General features: G+C 53.8%; 1 protein-coding gene across 3 annotated transcripts; it reads right to left on the minus strand.

Annotated features, from left to right (window-relative positions):
• Positions 1–10997: 10997 nt before the first annotated feature.
• Positions 10998–19144, minus strand: NECAP1 (NECAP endocytosis associated 1). Of its 3 annotated transcripts, none has more exons than XM_039335864.1 (9): positions 18920–19144; positions 17974–18074; positions 17447–17575; positions 16530–16634; positions 15553–15634; positions 14452–14560; positions 14178–14367; positions 13192–13303; positions 10998–12860 (listed from the first exon to the last, which is right to left on the minus strand). In XM_039335864.1, the coding sequence occupies exons 1-9, from the start codon at positions 19024–19026 to the stop codon at positions 12812–12814; spliced, it is 984 nt and encodes a 327-aa protein (XP_039191798.1). In that variant the 5' UTR covers positions 19027–19144; the 3' UTR covers positions 10998–12811. The 3 variants fall into 3 exon arrangements, with proteins under 3 accessions (XP_039191798.1, XP_039191801.1, XP_039191800.1); XM_039335867.1 differs by having other exon boundaries at positions 18967–19104; XM_039335866.1 differs by lacking the exon at positions 17447–17575 and having other exon boundaries at positions 18920–19138.
• Between the last annotated feature and the right edge of the window lie 23 nt (positions 19145–19167).

Below are 19167 nucleotides of genomic sequence, written 5' to 3' on the forward strand. Positions count from 1 at the left end.
TACAAGATTGCCTTATGGTTGTCTAACGCCTTTGAGGGAGTTTTACTCATGGGATGGGACTTAAAAAATTCTCCTTAACAGTTGCAAAGAGAGCAGGTGTCTCATCCCACGCTAGAAAAGAGCCACCCGTCCCTTTCCTCTCCGCTCTTCCCAGCAGGCTTCGGTTCCTGGGAGGGCAACTGTTGCAGCCCTGATCTAAGCAGGGGAGCCTGTCCCACCAAGCAGCTTTCCTGGTTTTCTTTTTTCTCACATCCTTTCTCTCTCTCTCTTTCTCTCTCTCTGTTTCTGTCTCTCTCTCTCCCTCCCTCCCTCTCTCTCTCTCTCCCCCCCCCTTCTAGAGAACCCAGAGAGCTGAGAGGCTTAAAGTTTTGCTGTGCCTAGCAAGGGGCAGACCCGGCACATGCAGCTGTAACCAGTCCCTGCTCATGAAATTAAGGGTGCTGGACATATGTGTAGTCTGCACCATGTACTATTACATTGTTCTTCATATGCAATGTACAAAAGAAATCCCTTTCACCAGAACAGAATTTACAGGAAATTGAAATTGCTATTAAAAAGTGCACCAAACTGAAACAAAAGTCAAACAAGAGACTGACAAACCATGTTCCTTCAAATTCTGAATTTATAAAGAAAAAAAAAATGTCCACAAACTACTTCTGAGAGAAAACATAGTGAAGTCTGTGTTGGGGGCATTTGGCAGGGATTTCTGTAACAAATTGCAAGCAGAAGGGCCTTCTCAGCAAGGGAGGCGGGTGGCAAGGAATAATGGCGCCCCTTCATCCATCCTGGGACTGGGGTGGACTGCCAGGGGGGAGGACGGGGAGGGGAGCCAAAGACATTAACTCCTTCCTTCCCTCCTTGAAGAAAAGACGGCCCAGAAGCCAAACAGACACCCTGGCCCGGAGCCTGCAAGTTGCCCCACCATCCCCTAACCGTCGCCTCCAAGACCATGATGGGGCAGCCGAGACAGAGTCCTTCATTTCCACCTCTCAGTGGGTCCCCAGCCCCCCAAGAGCAGCATTCCCTCCATCTCTCTCCTGTCAAAGGCAGCGGACAAAATAGCCAGTGTGCTCACCCCTCCCCAGCCTGAATATGACAAAGGAAAAGCAATTGTCCACTCATCCAGCTAGAGAAGTTTGGAGACTGGTCAGCTGGTCTGGTCTTTCTGAAAGCTGCCACAGTTTAGGTGTTCTCGTGACGGCCCTACGCAGGGCTAACTTGGGTGTCCCCCACCCAAGCCCTACCCTCTGCCCTGGAATCCAAAGGGCCCCCCCAGGCCTCCTGGTCAACAGCCCAAGCCAGCTAGAAGTGCCATGGGCCCCTTCCCTGTCCCACTCCACTCCCTCTGAGGAAACATCTGCCTGAACTGGTCACCCACAAACTAAAAAAAGAGCTTTCCAGTACATCAACAACGCTTTGGGTACCTGGCTGGGCTACATCCAGAAGATGTGAGTTAGGGCGATCTGGGACTGATTATCGTTCTTCTTTCCTTACTGAGAAATCTTCCTTTGCCATTATGGTAGAAATAATGTGCAAAGCCCAGCAGAATTTCACAGATTAGAGGAATAGCGGAATAAGTGATTCAGCAACTGGAACATCGTCTTCTTCGGCACAATTAGAAAAGGAGCCCATTTTTCAGAAGCAGGGAAAGCAGAATGGAAAAAATATATACGGTTGCATAACCGTTGCGGATCCGAGGATTAAGCTATTTGGGGGAGTGAAAGTTGATAGCCGGCTAGCAAAATTGAGAAGAGCTAAATAGTGGAAAAGATCTCCTGATTTGATTTTGCTGAATGCTCTGATAAGTTATGGATCTACTTGCTGAAATAGAATTTAAATGTTTGGCTTTATTAGCTGGTTAATTATGAAGACCAAGATGAGGCCTATATGTCTGTTATCCTACCTTAAACCTCTCATTATCTGGAAAAGCACAAAAAAATTGGCAACTAATAGATGTATTAATGAAAAGTAGATGTTTACAAAATGTTGTAATTATACATTTTTATGGTTTATTTTTACATTTTGGATTTGGATACTGTTTGTAAAACTGTAATATGAGAGGGATGCTGCCTGAGGATCTCCAACCACTAGGTAATACCCCTCAAATTGCATTCTACTGAAATAACAGCAGCCAAAAGTATTATCCGGCGTAATTCTAATATCTGTTTATTGCCTTCTTTAGAACTGTGGTGTCACCCCTGAGAGAGCATCCAGATAAGAAGGCATGTTATGCTTTCAAAAATAGATCAAACACGACACCACGTTTGTTAGGCTTGAACCGGATCCCTTGGGATCTAGGAGAGCCTCACCCACCTGACCTTTCCTCCAGGATGGAGACTTTGTGTGACATCCGAGTAAATCATTCTTCCTCCTCTTTTCCCTTACCGGCTTTTGGATGGGCCTTCCCAGAATGCCCCTGTGCTCTGACCAAGTCAGGGCTGGGCCGGGGACCCCCTTTCTGGCCCAGGTGGGCCTCCTCTTTCCTTGTGCTGGTCGGGCGGAGGCGCTCAGCGCTTGTCAGGATGAGGGACCGAGCCGGCGGCGGCCTCTCCCCAGTGGCAGAGCAGGCCTTGGGCCGTGCCTTGAAGGAGAGGGCCTCCCTTTCAAGGCAGGAGAGGCTGCCAAACCCCGCTTGTCCATCCCTCCTTCTTCCTCTCCTGCTCTTCTTTGAACGTACAGCTTGAGGAGGAATGCATAATTTACCGATAAAACCTTCATTATGTGGCAATCTTTCCAACAAATGCAGCAGTATTGCATATTTTCATACATTAATGCCAGGCCCATCAGCATAATCCATAAATAGCTTCCACATGTTCTTGAAGAAATCTCCCCTGTTCTGTATTTTATTAATCACTCTCCCCAGAGGTGAAATTTGAGTAAAGTCAGCCATCCCTTCCGCTGAGGGTGCCCCGTCTTGCCGGGCTCTGAAATGCCCCTTTCGTCCCTCTGCCTGATCTGCCTCTCAGCTGCCTCCCTGGAAGAGCGGACCCACCCTCAGTGGCAGAGCAGGGAGCCGGCACCCCTGGGCCGCCGTGTCAGAGCCTGGCAGGCCCAACTGCGCCCGGCTCCCCACCCTCCATGGGCCGCTTTCAGGCCCGACCCATGAATTTTCCCACAGAACCCAGCAGGGGCTGGGTAAAACACGAAAACCTGCATTCAGAGGAAACTGGAACTTTTCCCACTGACTCTCAAGGTAATTCCCTCCTCCCTGCTTGCAATTCCCCTGTGGCTGTGAAGGGTGAAAGGCACTAGTGTGGACATTCATAAAAAGAACTTTATTTAGGCAAGGTTTGTGTTTGATTTGCCTCACCAGTAACAGGAAAAGAGAAGAGCGAATTCAGAATCCAGCACCAGGGATAGAAAGCCCAGGTGTTTCCATCTTGACGTCACATAGGACCACTGGCTGATCTGGGAGAGCTGCCTCTCCCTCCTCCCGGATCCTGGGGACCCCCCTGGGAAGCAGCAGCAGGCAGTGCAAGGGGGGAGGGGGGAGCCCAGCTCCTCTCTCCCTGAGGGACTCAGCCTTACTCTGGCTGGGGGAGGGGACCTGGCATAGCTGCTTTCATGTAGAGGGGGCCCTCCATCGCGGATCCCACCTCTCTGATGGGAGAGTGAGAGAAGAGTGCAGTGTGGACTGAGAAGACCTTGTTTAGAGTAGGACAGAACAGAACAGAACAGAACAAAAAATAGAATAGAACAAACTTTACTTGGCCAAGAGTGATTGGACACGAGGAATTTGTCTCCAGTGCATAAGCTCTCAGTGTACATGCAAGCAACAAGGTGATAGGTCACAGACCATAGATCATAGCTGCAACCATTAATCATAAGGTACGACAAGTGATCAACCATAGACACCAATAGGAGAAGGTACTAGGAAAGATGAGGAAGGTGAGAAGGATAACACCAAAGCAGCCCTACTAGAGGGGAAACGCCTGCAGGCCTCAGGGAGGGCAGAGGGAAATAGGTGTTCGGCAGGGGTGGGGGGGGGGAAACGTGTTTGTGTCTCATTGTTTTGAGCACAAACCTTCTGATGGGGAGGGCCTTTCTCTACCTGGTAGCAAATGTTTGGCCCCTCTGCTCTGAGCAGGATCTGGTCAGAAGCGAATGCTGAAACTTTCCAAAGGTCTCTGAATGTGTTCAAGCCCAGCAAAGCCCAGCAGCATCTCGGGCCCTTTGAGAAGTTTCCTTGGGAAGCGCTCAACCAAATCTGGATGGACCGGATGCCGCTTGCAGGCCCTCTGCCCCCTCCCGAGCCCTGGACCTCCAATGGGGGCAGGACTTGGCTGCTGCTGGGGCAGGTTCCACCCAGAGCCCCTTGCTCAGAGTTCTGCGTCAAAGAGGAAGCTGAGCCACAATGATGGCTTCCCCCCCCCCCAGCAGCCATTTGGCAGCCACCATGTGGCACAGCCGTGGCCATGGAGCTGGCGGTGTCGGTGAGACCTGCGGGCATTGGAAAAGTGGGTGGTTTTTCGTGACCCTTAAAATGAATACATTATCTAAGACACATGTGCGCGCGCGCGCACACACACACACACACACACACACAGACATCAAAAAGTGCCAATTTCAATCCTAGACTTGCTTTTCCAAAATGTGAATTATTTTACCATGCAAATTGTTCATTTAGAATGAAGATAAAATTCCTGAACAACAGAGTGTCAGCATTAGAAGAGGTCATCCTGGCTAATGGACTTCACAGATGCTAATGCAGATAGAAAAGAAGCCAAAACTTAAAAGGATGTATTATGAGGCAGAGGTGAACAAAAACAGGGACTACCATAAAAAAAACCCAACCTGTAATAAGTGCAGCAATTTTGCCTTTAGTGGGGCTGCTTCTGAGATTGCCCTGAAATGCTTTTTGTCATAGAAAAAAATTATTGGAAGAAAAGTGTAATTCTGTGTATTATGTGGACCTGGAGCACCCAGGCTCCAGAAAGGGATTAAAGGGGCAAAGAGATTGATCTGGTGAAGGCCCAAATCCACCATGGCTGATGGATTTACAGATCGCTGGGATAAAAAGCAAACTGAAGGAAGGAAGAGTATTTTTAAGATAAAACGGGGCCTAGGAACACTTTCGCTGGATCAAAATAATTCAGTAAGACGTATTTATCAACACAAAGTTACAGCAAAGAAACATATCATGATAAAGTGGATGTAACATTTTAAAGAAATAATTACAATGTAACACTGGGAGAACATAGGGGGGAAAAAATCAGTAAAACTTCCCCATGCTATAATTTAAGAAAAAAATCATGTAACAAGAAATACTAGAAATGTTGCAACACTGAAGGAAAATTTAATCCTAGGGGCTGGTCTTGTAAAAATGACTTGTAAGTACTGAAGGAGAATGCATAGTTTATTTAAAAATTTGAAAAAAAATTAACTTTGAATTGAAATCTTGGGGGTTTCCCTCTACTAGGAGATGTTCCAGAACAATCCCACTAGTCAGAAACGAACCAATGCAAATTTCCATAATAAGATCCATGCTGAGAGATGCAGGAGACCTTCACAGGCTGAAACGTCCATAGATCCACCAGGCAGGATCTTTCATTTATAATTCCCAGGATTGCACTGGAAAACCCAATCGCAGCCGTGACAAAGCCCCAGCAGAGATTCGGAGCAGAGGCTTGGCCCAAATGTGAGCGGGAGTGTCCTCCCTCCCCCCCCCCCCCGTGTATTTCACGTGTCGTAAAACAAAAATGAGGGAAACTCCGGAATAGGATTTTTAAAAGGGAAATAATCAATGTGAAGAAAGTAATTAGAAACCGTTTCAAGATTTATTAGCGTGTCAGTGTAATCATCAGTTGGGCACAACGGGAGGGAATTTAAATTAGGCAGTTTCCTAATATTATTCTTCCTCTTGTTCACTTCATCCTTTTTCTCGGTGGCCTGGCAGCTCCCTGGGGATGGGCCAGAAAGAGGCTCCTCCCATGGGGGGGGCTTCCACTTCATGACCCCTGGCCAGGAGGGGGCATCCGAGAGCTGCTGCAGCTGCTGGGCCCATCCAGGCCCAAAGGCTGGGGGAAAGAGCGTCCCCAAAGAGGGCAAAGACTTGGCACGGGGATGGCACTCCTTCCTGGGGATAGAGGCTTCTTTTAAAAACATGGCCTTGCTGGCCCCGGGACTGTCTGTTCCTTTTGCAGGAAGAGACCAAGGGCTTTTCGCAGGGGGGCTGGTGGAGGGAACTGCCAGGTGTTGCACTGCAAGCAAATTGGGCTTCTCTCCTCCCCCGCCCAACTTTGAAGTGGCCCCCACGGTGGGTGGGAGGGATGGGGGGAGGGATGCCATGGCCCCTTTGACCCCCATCTCTCGCAATCCCTTTGAACTGCTATGCAAATCAGGAGGAAACACATACCAAGAGGGACTCTCTCTGTGGGTGAGGCAAGAGTTTGAAAAGTGTAAAAACACCGTGCCAGACTAGAATACTGAGCTGGTAGTATAGATATTAAAATAAAACCATCCCTGAGTAAGAATCGTAATTGCTCCCCTTGAATGATACAGTGAAAAGTGGAAACATAAATGTTTGTTCAATAAATTAGTAACATTCTACCTTAACACGCGTGCTGCAGCAATCTCTCACCATTGTCCTCTCATGTGGGGAGGGGGAGAGAGAAAGAGATGGAAAGAGAGAAAGAGAGAAAAGAGGCAAAGAGAGGGAGGGAGGGAGGAAGGCATCCTTGTGTAAGACCATCCTTGTGTAAGAGGACTTGGGAGAAATCTGCAGACCCAAAAAGTACTTAGCAGGCACAAAAGTTCCCCTGGAGCTGGAAATGCTGGCCTGATTGCTCTCTTTTAAAATCTTTTCACTGCTCCTCAGCTGCAGTTTTCACAACTGCAGCAGCCACTGACATTGTAATTCGGAGCAGCAGCATTTTCAGCTTCAAAAACACCTGAATTATTATAATGCATCATTAAGTTTTATGAGAGGAAAAAGCCCACGATCCTGTTATCAATAAATCAATTTAATAGGCAAATTTTAAAGAATGAATGGAATAAGAAGTTGAGGGTTCCTCTTTTGTCTAAACAACGGGAAACTGTTTTGCCTCAGTGTCAAAAATGTCAGTAGATCTTAGATTAGGATTTATTCAACCAAAAATAATATTTCAAACTCATTGAACTCATTGTGTTTGAATAGAAAATAAATGGGTGGCTCACCATTTTTTTGAAGATGCAATTAAAACACCATTTTGTTGGAGATTCATTAAAACATATCATAAAGTTATTATGCATTGGGGAAAGGTAATTAAATGTATTAATCTAACTCTAAGGTATGATTTAATATTTTTGGACGTCCATATTCTTTTGAACCACATACCGATTACATGGAAATTGATGGCTGGACAACAGAACGGATCTTCTGTGCCCCTCCCTTTGCAAAAAGGGAGTCCCTGAATGGGAGAAAGATAAATGTGTGGCTCCAGTCGCTCCGTGGGTGGAAGCCTGGATGCCAGTTGCTCATAGACGTAGGTTACACATGGAGGATCCCCAGGAAATATGCCCGTCTTTCCTTGAGACTGTTGCATAAAACTTCCTATGTCCATACATGTCTATGAGAAGTCTTCTGTTTCCTTTTCCTCTTGTTGATGTGCTTTTATTTTTTTCTGTGTTCTGATTTATTAAGTAAACAAAGCAAAAAATTAGAAAGCAGGGGGTTCATCTTTTTACAGACTGGTTTGACTCTTCATAGCTTAAAGTCAGGTGACAGCGTTCTGCTCTCTGCTCTGGCATCACCCATGGCTCTCCCTCCCTCGGTGGCTAAGCCCTCTCCTGGGGGGGGGAGGCTTAAGAATGGGGGGGGGGAGCCTGAGAAATCCTTGGGACGCACTGCAGGTGAGATAACAGGGATCGGGAACAACATAAATGCATAAAATAAGGGGAAGTGATTTTGATTTATTTAATCAAGTTAAAATGGATACTTTTTAATATTTAAAATAAACATGCTTGGTTGAATGAAGAGGTTAAAATGTGATTATTTGCAATATCTGGGGTTGGATAATGATAGCAAGAAGAGATGGCGACATTTCCACCCTCTGATGCTTCCTTGTCTTTCAGAGCCCCCTCCGCAGCTTCAAAAGCTCTTCTTAGAACAAGTTGAGGGGTGATATCCCCCCCCACCCTGGGAAGAACGTGAGAGCCCCCGTTTAGGCCCCAGAGCACATGGAGACCCGCCAAGCATTTTCCAAGCGCTTTGGCTGAGCCCTTTGCAGCTTCTGGACACGGTGGGCTTCCAACCCGGTGCAGGTGTGACCCAGACCTGGGAGGGGCCGCCTTGGGGTGGGGGCTGCATCTGCAGGAGATTAGAGCAGGAGAAGGAGGACCTGTTAGGGCTAATGAAAGGTCTGTTTCCAAGAAGCCAAAAGCAGCCCTGGATGGACCAGGACACTGCAGGGAGCAGGCAATCTGGTTTTGTTTAAAGCCGGTTCTAAGCCGGGGCGACTGGGAGACAATGCAAGCCATGGTCTGGTATGGCCCGCCCTCAGTTGCCCCTAAGAAGCAGTTAACTACCCATCTCTCCCCCCTCACCCGCCTGTCCCCCAGGGGCATCACTAAGCAGCACTGCAGAGGAGGAGGCCTGGACCCTAGAACCTTGTGGGTGTGTAAAATAGGAAACCGTACCACAATTAAGTAGACATCCTCTTTCTGTTTTTTTCCCTAACAGAACTTCAAATGAAAGAGAGGAGGCGTCAGAGAAGGCAAGGCAGGAACAACTGGAACTTGAGCCAGTGTGGGAAGAAAGTGGGGCCCCTGAAGAAACGAGTTCAAAGCCAGCCAAAATCTGAAGAGCGGAAATCCTTCCAAATCCTGGTGGGCTGGAGAACAGAACCAAAGGGGACGAAGGACGCCCATTCCATCCCTGTCAAGAGCCTTCCGGAAGGAGCATTTCATCAATCAGAATAGAACTTGTAGGGACCTTGGAGGTCATCTAGTCCAGCCCCCTGCTCAAGCAGGAGTTCTACACCATTCCAGACAAATGGCTGTCCCGTCTCTTCTTAAAAGCCTCCAGTGACGGAGCATCCACAACTTCTGAAGACAGCTTCTGTTCCACTGGTTGATTGTTCTCCGTCAGGAAGTTTCCCCTTAATTCCAGGTTGCTTCTCTCCTTGATGAGTGTCCATCCGTTGCTTCTTGTCCTGCCTTCAGGCGCTTTGGAGAAGAGGTTGACCCTCCCCCCTTCTTTGTGGCAGCTGTTCAAATACTGGAATAGTGCTATCCTGCCCCCCCCCCCCAGTCCTTCTTTTCCCTAGACTGGCCACACCCAAGTCCTGCAACCGTTCTTTGTATGTTTTAGTCTCCATGCCTTGGGTCATCTTCGTTGCTCTTCTCTGCACTTTCCTCCAAAGTCTCAACATCTTTTTTGTAATGGGGTGACCAAAACTGGATGCGGTATGCGGCCTTACTCAGGCTTTTTATAAAGCAGTCCTAATACTTCAGGTGATTTTTATTTCACGCCTCCGTTTATGCAGCCCAGGATTGCGTTGGCTTTCCTGCCTCCGTGCAAAGCAGCCCTTGCAAAGATGGGCCTCACCCGACGCCACCCTTCAACTTCTCTGCAAATCTTCAAGCGCCCTCCTGGCTGAGGCATAGGCTGACTCGGCCGGGGAATAACAACTCTCGCCCCCCAGCAACAGCATTTCCTTTTCACCGGACAAAGCCTCTCTTTCCCCCTGCGGCAGATGCGCCCACCAAGCCTTCCTCGGTTTCCTGAGGATCGCACCGAAGCGCCCGCAAACCCAGGTCCGTCTCGCCCCCCCCTTCCCTCGCCCCCCAACCTTTCCCGCGCTTGCTTCCTAAGGCCTGCTGCCGAACTGTCCGTCCACCAGGGGGCGCCGGACGCCCTTTTCCAAGAGGCAGCCGTTTGTTTTCCCGATTCCCGGCCAAGAGCTCCGAGCACCGTTTCGTTCTCTGGGGGGCCGAAGGGCGGGCGCAGAGCGGGGCGCCGGGCGGCAGGGGGGCTCCGGAGAAGGCGCCGCGTCCGGGGGCCGAGCCGGGTCAGGGCGCAGCCGGGCACCGGGCGACGTTCGGCCCCCGCGCCAGGCCGGCTTTTGGGCGGAAGAGCGGCGCCCTCCGTCCCTTGGCCCCGAGACGGCGCTTCCTGGGCTTTCTGGCCGGGCAGGAGAAGCGGGGCTCGCTGCCCTCCCGCAGAGCTGGCGAGAGAGAAGCCTTCCCCATGGCTGGCGCCCAGCCGAGCCCCCGGCTCCCCGTCCCCGGCTCCCCCGCCCGGCGCAGCTCTTCCCGCAGGGCAGCCGAGGCCGGCTTCCCGTCCCCAAAGCAGGCCGAAAGGGGTCGACGAGAAGCCGCCTCTCTCTCTGCCGCCAGGAGGGCTCTGGACGGAAACCTCCGTTGCGATCCCTGGGTAGTGGCGAGTCACCAAACCCATGACGCTCTTCCTTGTGGCTCCATAGAGCACAGCCGCACCCCCTCCGCCCTGGAGAGGACACCCCCCCTGCCCCCCCCCACTTGCCAGGGCCACAAAACCGCCGGGTTTTGCAGAACTCTCTCGGCACTGGCTGCTCTGCTCTCCTTCGCCTCCTCGCTCGTTCCTTCCTCTTTCTTAGGAAAGTTGCTTCGGTTCCGTTTCTTCTTTCAGCCCGTCTTCTCTCTCGGAAGTGAACCCTGTCTCCTCTCCGGTTGACTTCAGCGCAGCCCTCGAGCGCCTTCTCTGGAAAATTATCCAAGGCTGGAGGTTCAGGGGCGGTCAAAACAAGCAACGCGACCGTCAGAGCGCTTCGGTCACAGCTCCTCCCCTTCGGACACGCGTGGATTTTGCACGGGTTCAGAGGCTCCATTCGTGACCCGCACCGACGGCCCCCCTGCAGAGGCCAGCGTGCTGCAGGGCCCCTCTGCCCCTCCCGACTGGAGGGGCAGCTTCCAGCACTGCCAGGGAGGCTAAAGGCTCACACTGCAGCTCGCCAGCCCCCCTCCCAGCTCTCTGCCCGGAGGAGCGGGGGGGGGGGGCTTTAAAGACCTGAGCTGCCCTTTAATGAACAGCTTCTCCCAGGTTTAATTCTCATTTTATTTGCTATTATTGATCCAGTACATCTTATACTTTATATACATACAGATGAATATTACTTCTGTTTGTGACAATACATATTATTTAGGTAATACTAGCCTTAAGAAAACACGCACACAGAGGGACAGCCTCCCGATTCGATTAGTCAATTTAGGAAGCCACGTAATTGTTTGAGGTATGACCGTGAGGCTGTGGAAATGGCCAGGGGCCTCCTGCCAGGGAAGGAGAGGAGTCAGCTGGACCCAGAACCTCCAGGCAGGGCATGGCAGGGCTAGAGGGAGGGGTGGGACCGGCCAAGCCCATCCAGGCGCCTTCCGGCTGTGCTGGGCCACGGCTCCCACTTTCCACAGGAGCTGCAGCCCAACAGAGCCCTCAGCTGCCGGCTGAGAGAGAGAAAACTTCAGGAGTAAGTGGGGAGGGGGCTCTATTTTCAGAAAGTGCATTTCATTCTTTGCGGTCTTTCTCATGATACTAACGGAGCAGGTCCTCTGCTCCCCTGCAAAGGAGATCGAGATGTGGCCGGGAGTGGAGAGACGACAAAACAGGGAGAGGCTACCTGGAAGTGCCTTGCTCACTTAAAACTACCCACAGGAGAAGCACCAAACCACAGGGGTCACCCAGGACATGCACAGGCAAGAGCCAAGGTTACAGCAGCGTAACTGTCATCGGCCAGGAGGTCACGAGCCTGCCGGGAAAAACGGTTATCTAGAGCACAACAAGAAAACGGCCTCCGGACGCGAGGGCCAAGCGAAGCAGGCGTTCCAGAGCCATTCTAGGTCGCCAACGGCAAGAGGAGGGAAGGGAAGGCCTGCGCAGATCCCGAAAAGACACGGGGCGGGCAGGCAGAGGGAAGAGACGCTGCCAGAAACTCCTTCGTGAGTAGGAAAGGCTCTCCAGCTACAAAGCACACTGGCCAGAAATCTGCCTCCAGGAAGCCCAACCCTCCCTGGCAGGGGCAGACCCCCACACCACCCTGCTCCTCGGATTAAGGAGCGGGCCGTGCTCCGTCAGGCAGGCACAGGCCCCCTGCTACGTGCATGCCAGGCAGCCCGTCTCAAGGGCACAACAAACTGGGCTCAGAAGGGAGCCCTCTGGTGGGGGCGGAGGAGCCCCCCCCCCGGGGAAGAGGCGTGGTGGGAGCGGGAGGGTCTCTTGGGTGTTACCACTGCACCCAGCTTTGGAAGGGATCTCCTTACCAGAACTGAGCGGGGAGAAGGGAGCCGGGGAAATTGCAGGACCCCCCAAATACAAAGCAGAAAAAGGATCCAGTGGGGCCCGACTACAATCTGAACAGGAGGGGGGGGCTGCCACAGAGGTATCCAACAGATTCCTCCCCCCCCCCCAGAGCAGAGATCTGCAGCAGCAGCTCTGGCCTTCCGCCAACAGGCGAGCATCAGGCAGAGCGCTGGCATGGAGACCGGCCATGGCTGCTTGCTGAGGCCCACAGGGAGAAAGGAAACAAAGCCTGGCTGGAGATCCCAAACAAAAAGCCGCGTCTGGTCAGCCTCCTGGACCTCGGGGACTGACCAGAAGCAGGAACTGGGGTTTCAGCCATCCTCCCTCGCTCTCCCAGAGCGCCGGGTGGGGCAAATTCTGAAGCAGCTCCGGGAGGCTTTTGCAATTCTGCTGGAGGAGGTAAAATGCAATGGGCGTCAATGGAATGGGGACATCAAGAAAAACAGGGGAGGATTGTCTGGAAATTAGGATTCAACTGAAGGGCCAAAGAGGTCAGGAAACTCCAGTCCCAGGGGGTCCGTCTGCCTCGGTGTCCGTTTCCTCCGTTCTGCTGCTGCTTCTTCAGAACTGAACCCAGCTGGATGGCTGAGCGGGCTGGCTGGGAACTGCGCTGGGGGGGGGGAATGGGGGAGGGAAAGGATTAGGAGAGAGAGGGAAGTGGCCGGGGCCCCCAAGGACTGGCCCACCCCAGAGGAACCCCTCCCATCTTTCCAGCAAGATCTCCAGCCGCTGTGGGGAGGGCTTAGCAGAGGCCGGACAGAGAACGAGAGGAAATCCCCTCTGCCTGGACACACGAGAGAAGTAACTCAAGAGGCAGGCAGACCGAGATAGAAGAGCCAGGACTTCGGTTGCCCCCCCCCACCCTTCTGACCTATTCACACATTACGTGTCCGTTATGTTACCCTAGTAGAGTGTCTGAGGTCTAAGAACTGGCGCTTTACCTGGGCGCAGTGTTGAAGTCTCCCCACAGGTCTGCACCGGGTGGGACGGCAGTAGGCGCCGCGGGAGCCTTGGAGGTGGGGGGTGGCAAATCATCCAAGTCTAGGAGAACATCTGTGGGGGGGGGAGTGGGGATGGGTCAAAGGAGGTGGTTTTGGGTTAGGAGGACCAAGAGCGGTTCTCCTCTGGCACTCGCTCAGGACACCAGGCGGGAGCCGCGCCCGGCTTGGCTTTCTCAGCACCCGGAGTGCCAGGAGCGGGTTGACTGCGCCTGGCGGAGGCTCTGCTCCCGGCCCCCTTTTCGTTCTTGCCGGGAGAGGCAGGGCCCTCTGGGCTGCCCGGCTCCACTAAACCTTGCCGGGAGCCCGAGAACCTCCCAAATGTGCCAGCACAGTGTAGACAGGCAATCCTCGGCTTACGACCACAACTGAGCCCAAAGTTTCTGTTGTTAAGTGAGACATTCGTTCAGTGAGCTTTGTCCCACTTTACGACCTTTCCTGCCACAGTTGTTAACTGAATCCCTGCAGTGAAGTTAGTAACACGGTCCTAAAGTGAGCCGGGTTTCCCCCACTGGCTTTGCTTGCCAGGAGGTCACAAAAGGAGATCATGTGACCCCAGGACACGGCGACTGTCATAAAACTGAGCCAGTTGCCAAGCCTGTGGATTTTGATCACATGACCACGGGGGAGGCTGCAAGCCATTCTTTTCTGCGCTGTTGTAACTTTGAACGGTTACTAAGCGAACTGTCGTAAGTTGAGGACTATCTGTACTTTGCTTGGGTTGTTGCCTCCCTCCCTGGCCCACCTGAAGCCCCAGCCTTTCCTCGGTCCTGCTGCCCGGCAAGAGGGAAGGAGGACGGGGGCTCCCTCTCTCTCCTTTGGCCGGCCTGGTATTCCTGCCCAGCGACCGTCAGGGGCCCCCTACTGCCCCCCCCTCTCAGCCCCTGGCAAGCTGGGTCACCCCACGGACACCCCAGAACGGCCGTTACCTGCGTGGCCAGCACAGCTGGACTTCAGCACGGGGGGCGGAGTTACGTGGTTGGAGATGGCCGTTGAGGAAAGAGGGGGGACGGGGGGAGGAGGGGCCACTTTGCCCCCCGGGGGTGGGGGGAGGAGGTTAAGTCCCGCTGAGCCAGCTGGGCGGGGCTTCGCTGACCCACTTTTCTTGGTGGGCATGTTCTGCCAAGGGAGAAAAGCGGCATTAAGAGGGGTCTCTCAGAATCACCCCCCTCCCCCCTTGAAAGACGTGCAGGGGAGCCTCACCCCGATGTTCAGTTTGATGGTCTGGCCTTCCTTGAAGCCCAGGTCGAGCTTGGGCCGGCTGTCCAGCTCCTGGGACTCCCTGCAGATATCCGTCTCCTGTTTCACCCACCTGCGGGCAAAAGGCAGCGGAGAAGGCAGTGAGAGGCGGCGACAGGGAAGGGCGGCAACCAGGCAGGAGAGAGGCAAAAACGGGGACCGAAAGGCCTGTCACTAAGCAACACGGACATAAAGCGTGAGGGTGCCGCTTAGTGGCGGCTGCTGTTGTTAACTGAACCCCGAAGCTGTTGTTGGGGAGGCAACTGCCTGCTGGCTTCCCACAACTGAAGTTGGAAGGAAAGCTGGCAGGAAGTTGCAAGTGCCAGGCCCGGAGGAAGCGGAGGGGGAGTGAGAGTGCGCAAGTGGTTGGCGCTGAGCAAGTGCAAGGGTGCTGGGGGGGGGGAGTAAGCTTACCTGAGTGAATTGCGGCCTTCCCTGCCAGCTTCCCCACTGACTTTCTGGGGAAGTCTGCAGGAAATGTTGCCAATGGCAATCATGCGATCCTGGGGCCCTGAAGCTGGTCATAAGTCCAAACTGGTTGCTAAGCACCCAGATCGTGATCGGGTGACCATGAGGATGCTGCAACTCTGAGGATCTGTCCTAGCCACCATCAGTTCAGCACTGCCGTTAAGTCTGAATGGTTGATGGTCAAGGTCTGCCTGTACCTCCTATTCTCTGGCTGGTGAGCTTGCCCAAGGGAACGGCTCAAAAACCTTCTCCCTCCCTTTGGCCACTGGGCTGTGGAGAGGAGACTGGCCATGAGACGCTGGAACACCTTTCAATGCAACCAGGCCCACCTTTTGGCCTTAGCCTTTAAGAAAGCCTGATCCCTTGAGACTGGATCACACACACACACACACACACACACACACACACACACACACACACACACGAACTGAGCTGAACACCATTTCAGACAGAAGCAGCTCCATTTCTGCAGAGCTGGAAAAGAAGGTTTCTCCCCCCGCCCCCCCCCTCAGGCTGGCCCTGGGTGCAGCCCCTCCCCCAGCAGACTCCCCCCCCCCTCCCCGCCCATCAAGAGCCAGAGCAGCAAGGCAGACTCACTTGAAATGGTCCTGCAGGGCCACGTTGAAGTCAAAGGCGTCGCCTCGGTCGCCGAAGCCGATGCCGATGAAGGCGCTGCGTCCTGATCAAGAAAGCCAACAGTGGTTAGAGCAGCCGCCGGCCGGGGGAGACTGAGAGCGCCTGGAAACGCTCTGCGGCTTTTCGCCAAGGCGGGGCAGTGCCTGGTGGGGTGTGGGGCCTTCAGGGAGGAGTCTCTGGCTCCCCATCAGGCGGAGGGGCCGACTCCGCTGCCTTCGGCCTTCTGATCCTCCCACAGGAAGGCCAGCCTCTGCCTCAGCCGCTGCCCCAAAGAACAGCCCTTTCCTTAGGCCCATGAGGCCTGGCGGTCACAGCCCAGCTGGCAACAGGAGTCGCGCCACACCCGTCCTTCGCGCCACTCCTGCTCCTTTCCACCCAGCAGGAGACCCAACTGGGGAGAGAGGAGTTTTACACCTCATCTCTCCTCTCGCTCCCCAAGCTCAGCGTCTCTCTCACGTTTGGCTCAGAATTCTCCTCCCCGGGCATTTGGGCTCTGCTCAGGGCTAGGCCGCCCCGAAACACTTCGCTTAACCTGCCCCCGAGGGGTGTTTATTGGCTCTCTGAAGACAGTCTCCTGGGGCCAGACCCATGGGAGAGGGGGGGGGGTGTGTCTCTGACAATTTGTCACGGCCAACTTGCCACGGGACAACTCGTTGCTGGACAAAAGTTACATTAATATCAAAGAAATGGTGGAACAGAATCATGAAATAAAGGATGCAAAAGGCGGGACAGAATGAAATGGGACTGACAAAAATTAAGGTATTTTTTTTTATTTTAAATAATTACACAGAATTGTTAAATTGTTCCGCAGAAAGTTAGAGTCCCATGGCCATTGGGCCATGGTGAGAGTTCCCTGTGAGGGAGGGCAGCTGCAGGCGGGCTCTGTGGGGCCCCCATCAAGCACGTCAGCCCAGAGGAAGCCTCCTCCTTTTTCTTACCGTTTCCATCCTGAATCCGGATGACGAAATACCGGCTCGAATCATTTACCGTCTCCAGAGCGATGCCAGGGTACTGGTCAATCGGGGCCTGGGCGAAAAGCTCCCCTGGGCGGAAACAAGAAGAAGAAAGACGCCTTCGAGGCCCAGCAGGCAAAATGGAAAGCGGACTCTCTTCAGAACGCCTTTGGGGGGCTCTGGCCAAACAGCTGCCACAGAGAGCTGCCCGCTCAGAAAATGGCCAGGGCAGGGAAGGCAGCTGACTAGCCTCCGTCCAGCTGGCCAAGAGATGGGTGGGTCCAAGCCATCCCGCCCTCTCAGGAGGCCATCCTGCTGCAACCCTAGCTGACCCCTGGAACCAGGTCCCTCACCAGGACAACGCTTTGCAACAGGATTGGATCAATAAATAGGAAGACAGCAATAGCCCTTTGACTGATATACCTTTTCACAGTGCTTTAAAACAGCCCCTCTCTAAGCAGTTCACAAATGCCAGCCTATTTGCCCCCAACAATCTGGGTCCTCATTTTACCGACCTCGGAAGGACAGAAGTCTGAGTCAACTTTGAGCCAGTCAAGATCAAACTCCTGGCAGTGGACAGAGTTTGCCTGCAATAGTGCATTCTAACCACTGCACCACTGCGGCAAAATATCAAGTCAATTTATATATTTTATAAAATAATCAAATTAAAAAAATCAAATTAACTAAATAAAAAATTGATAAATAAGATGCCTTTTATTTGTTGTGATTTGAAAGTCAATCGGTCTGTTTTGAATGAGGAGGGGCAGGTAAATGGGCAAGAATGAGATGGGAAGATGTGGGGGGGGGAGCCCAGTTTGGCTTAAAAGGCCAGTTTGGAACACAAAGAAAGAATCAGCCTGGACTCTGGCATAAAAACTAAAAAAGACTAAGACAAAACAAACCTTCAAGCTGGGGCCTACTGCAAAAATCAGCCATGCCACAAGTGAGGTAAGGAATCCAATTTGCACAAATCCTGATTTGGAGGCATCCAAGAACCAGGCCAGAAAGCATTCCGTATTGCCAAAAACGCACTGAAAATAAGGCTCACCATAAAACTAGTGGTTATTCCACACCACCCAACACCTCCTTACTCAGAGATAATTACGGACTGGTTTGAATTGCTTTATAGCATCACTTTCCATAAGCCGAGAGAAAAACAACTCAAGTACTTCACTGGCCGCTGTCTCTTCATTACCTGCACTAAACGGAAACCGTGGTTTGAAATATCACCAAGCAGGACGGCAGGTTCCTATCACTCCCACCAAGAGAGAAACTACCCTGGGCTATCGGGAGTAAGGACGTAGGATGGAGGTCATCGCAGCGAGACGCTGAAAGCCCATCAATGCATCCTATGGATGCCTGGATCAGGGTCCCTGGGGCTCTCGTGCCCCCCCCCCCCGCCTCCCCCTACCCCCCCCACCTGCCTCACCTGAGACCTTGTCCTCCAGCTTCACATAGGCCACCTTCCCCTTGGAGGTGATGCGCAGGCGCCCCGTCCAGTCCGGCTGGTCCAGCTTCCAGTCAGAGGCCCTGCGAGGGAAGCAGCAGCGGCAGTTCATTTAGTGACCACTCAAAGTCATACGGCCGCTGGAGAACGTGACCCGCGACCCTCACTCCAGACTTCCGACTGTTGCAGCATCCCAGTCGGATGCTTGGCAAGTGGTTCATATTTATGACGTCTCCCGGGGTCAGGGGATCCCCTTTTGCGACCTTCCGGCAAGGAAAGTCAACAGGGAGCCAGATTCGCTTAACAACTGCAGCGATTCACTTAACAGCTGTGGCAAGAAAGGTTGCAAAACGGGACAAAATTCACTTAGCAACCATCTCACTTAGGAACAAAAAATTTCTGCTCAGTTAGGGTGGTCGTAAGTCGAGGGCTGCCTGTGCGGGCATCATGGCCAGCAGGGGACCCTTGGCCAGGCCTCACGTTGGGGGACACCCGCCTCCCCCCCTTCCTCCCCCCCCCGGCAGGGCCCCGCTCCCCGCCCCAGAGGAGGCCCCTCCCGCCCTCCTCCACCCCCCACGGGTGGGCCGGGCGAAAGCAAGACGGGGGGAGGGCGAGCCCCCCTCCGAAAGGCCCGGCCGGCAGGCTCCGGCAAGAGGGGGACGCCGCTCCCCGGGGGGCCTCGGCTGAGCGTCGGAGGGGCCGCGCGCCCGAGGAGCCCCCCCTCCCCGGGGACCCCCCTCCCCACAGCAAGGGGGGGCCGGGAAGGCCGGGCGGACCCCGAGCGGCCTGCCCCGCCCCGGGAGAGCCGCCTCCCCTCCCCAGCACCGCCGCCCCTCCTCCGCCCGGGGGCCCAGCGGGGATCGGGCCGACCTTCGCTCGGGGCGGGAAGGCCGCGGGGGACGCGGCGCCGCAAGGCTCGGCCTCCTACCGGTAGCCGCGGTTGGAGGCCCGCGGCGGGATGCGGAAGACGCTGACCTCGGGCTTCACGCAGAGCACCGACTCATACTCCGCCTCGACCGCCGCCGCCGCCGCCATCGCCCCCGCCAGCTGACCGCGAGCCGGAAGGGAAACGACCCGCAGCCGCCTTTCGCCCGCCGCTTCCGCCCAGCGTCCTAGCGCGCAGGCGCCGCTCCACTCCTGCCTCCCGGCCTCTATGGCTGACCGCGGGGGCGGCGC

The sequence above is a fragment of the Crotalus tigris genome, unplaced genomic scaffold, assembly GCF_016545835.1.
Source record: "Crotalus tigris isolate CLP2741 ecotype Arizona unplaced genomic scaffold, ASM1654583v1 scf7180000017663.5292952, whole genome shotgun sequence".
NCBI classification, from domain to species: Eukaryota; Metazoa; Chordata; class Lepidosauria; order Squamata; family Viperidae; genus Crotalus; species Crotalus tigris.

Bases quoted from the DNA above. Each gene is read 5' to 3' on its own strand.
- NECAP1 (XM_039335864.1), bottom strand. From the start codon at position 19,026: ATGGCGGCGGCGGCGGCGGTCGAGGCGGAGTATGAGTCGGTGCTCTGC. The intron at 14,368-14,451 runs GTGAGGCTCCCC...CTCCCTTGGCAG, and splicing joins CCATCAAACTGAACATCGGG to AACATGCCCACCAAGAAAAG. The intron at 13,304-14,177 runs GTAACGGCCGTT...CCCCCCCCACAG, and splicing joins CAGCTGTGCTGGCCACGCAG to ATGTTCTCCTAGACTTGGAT.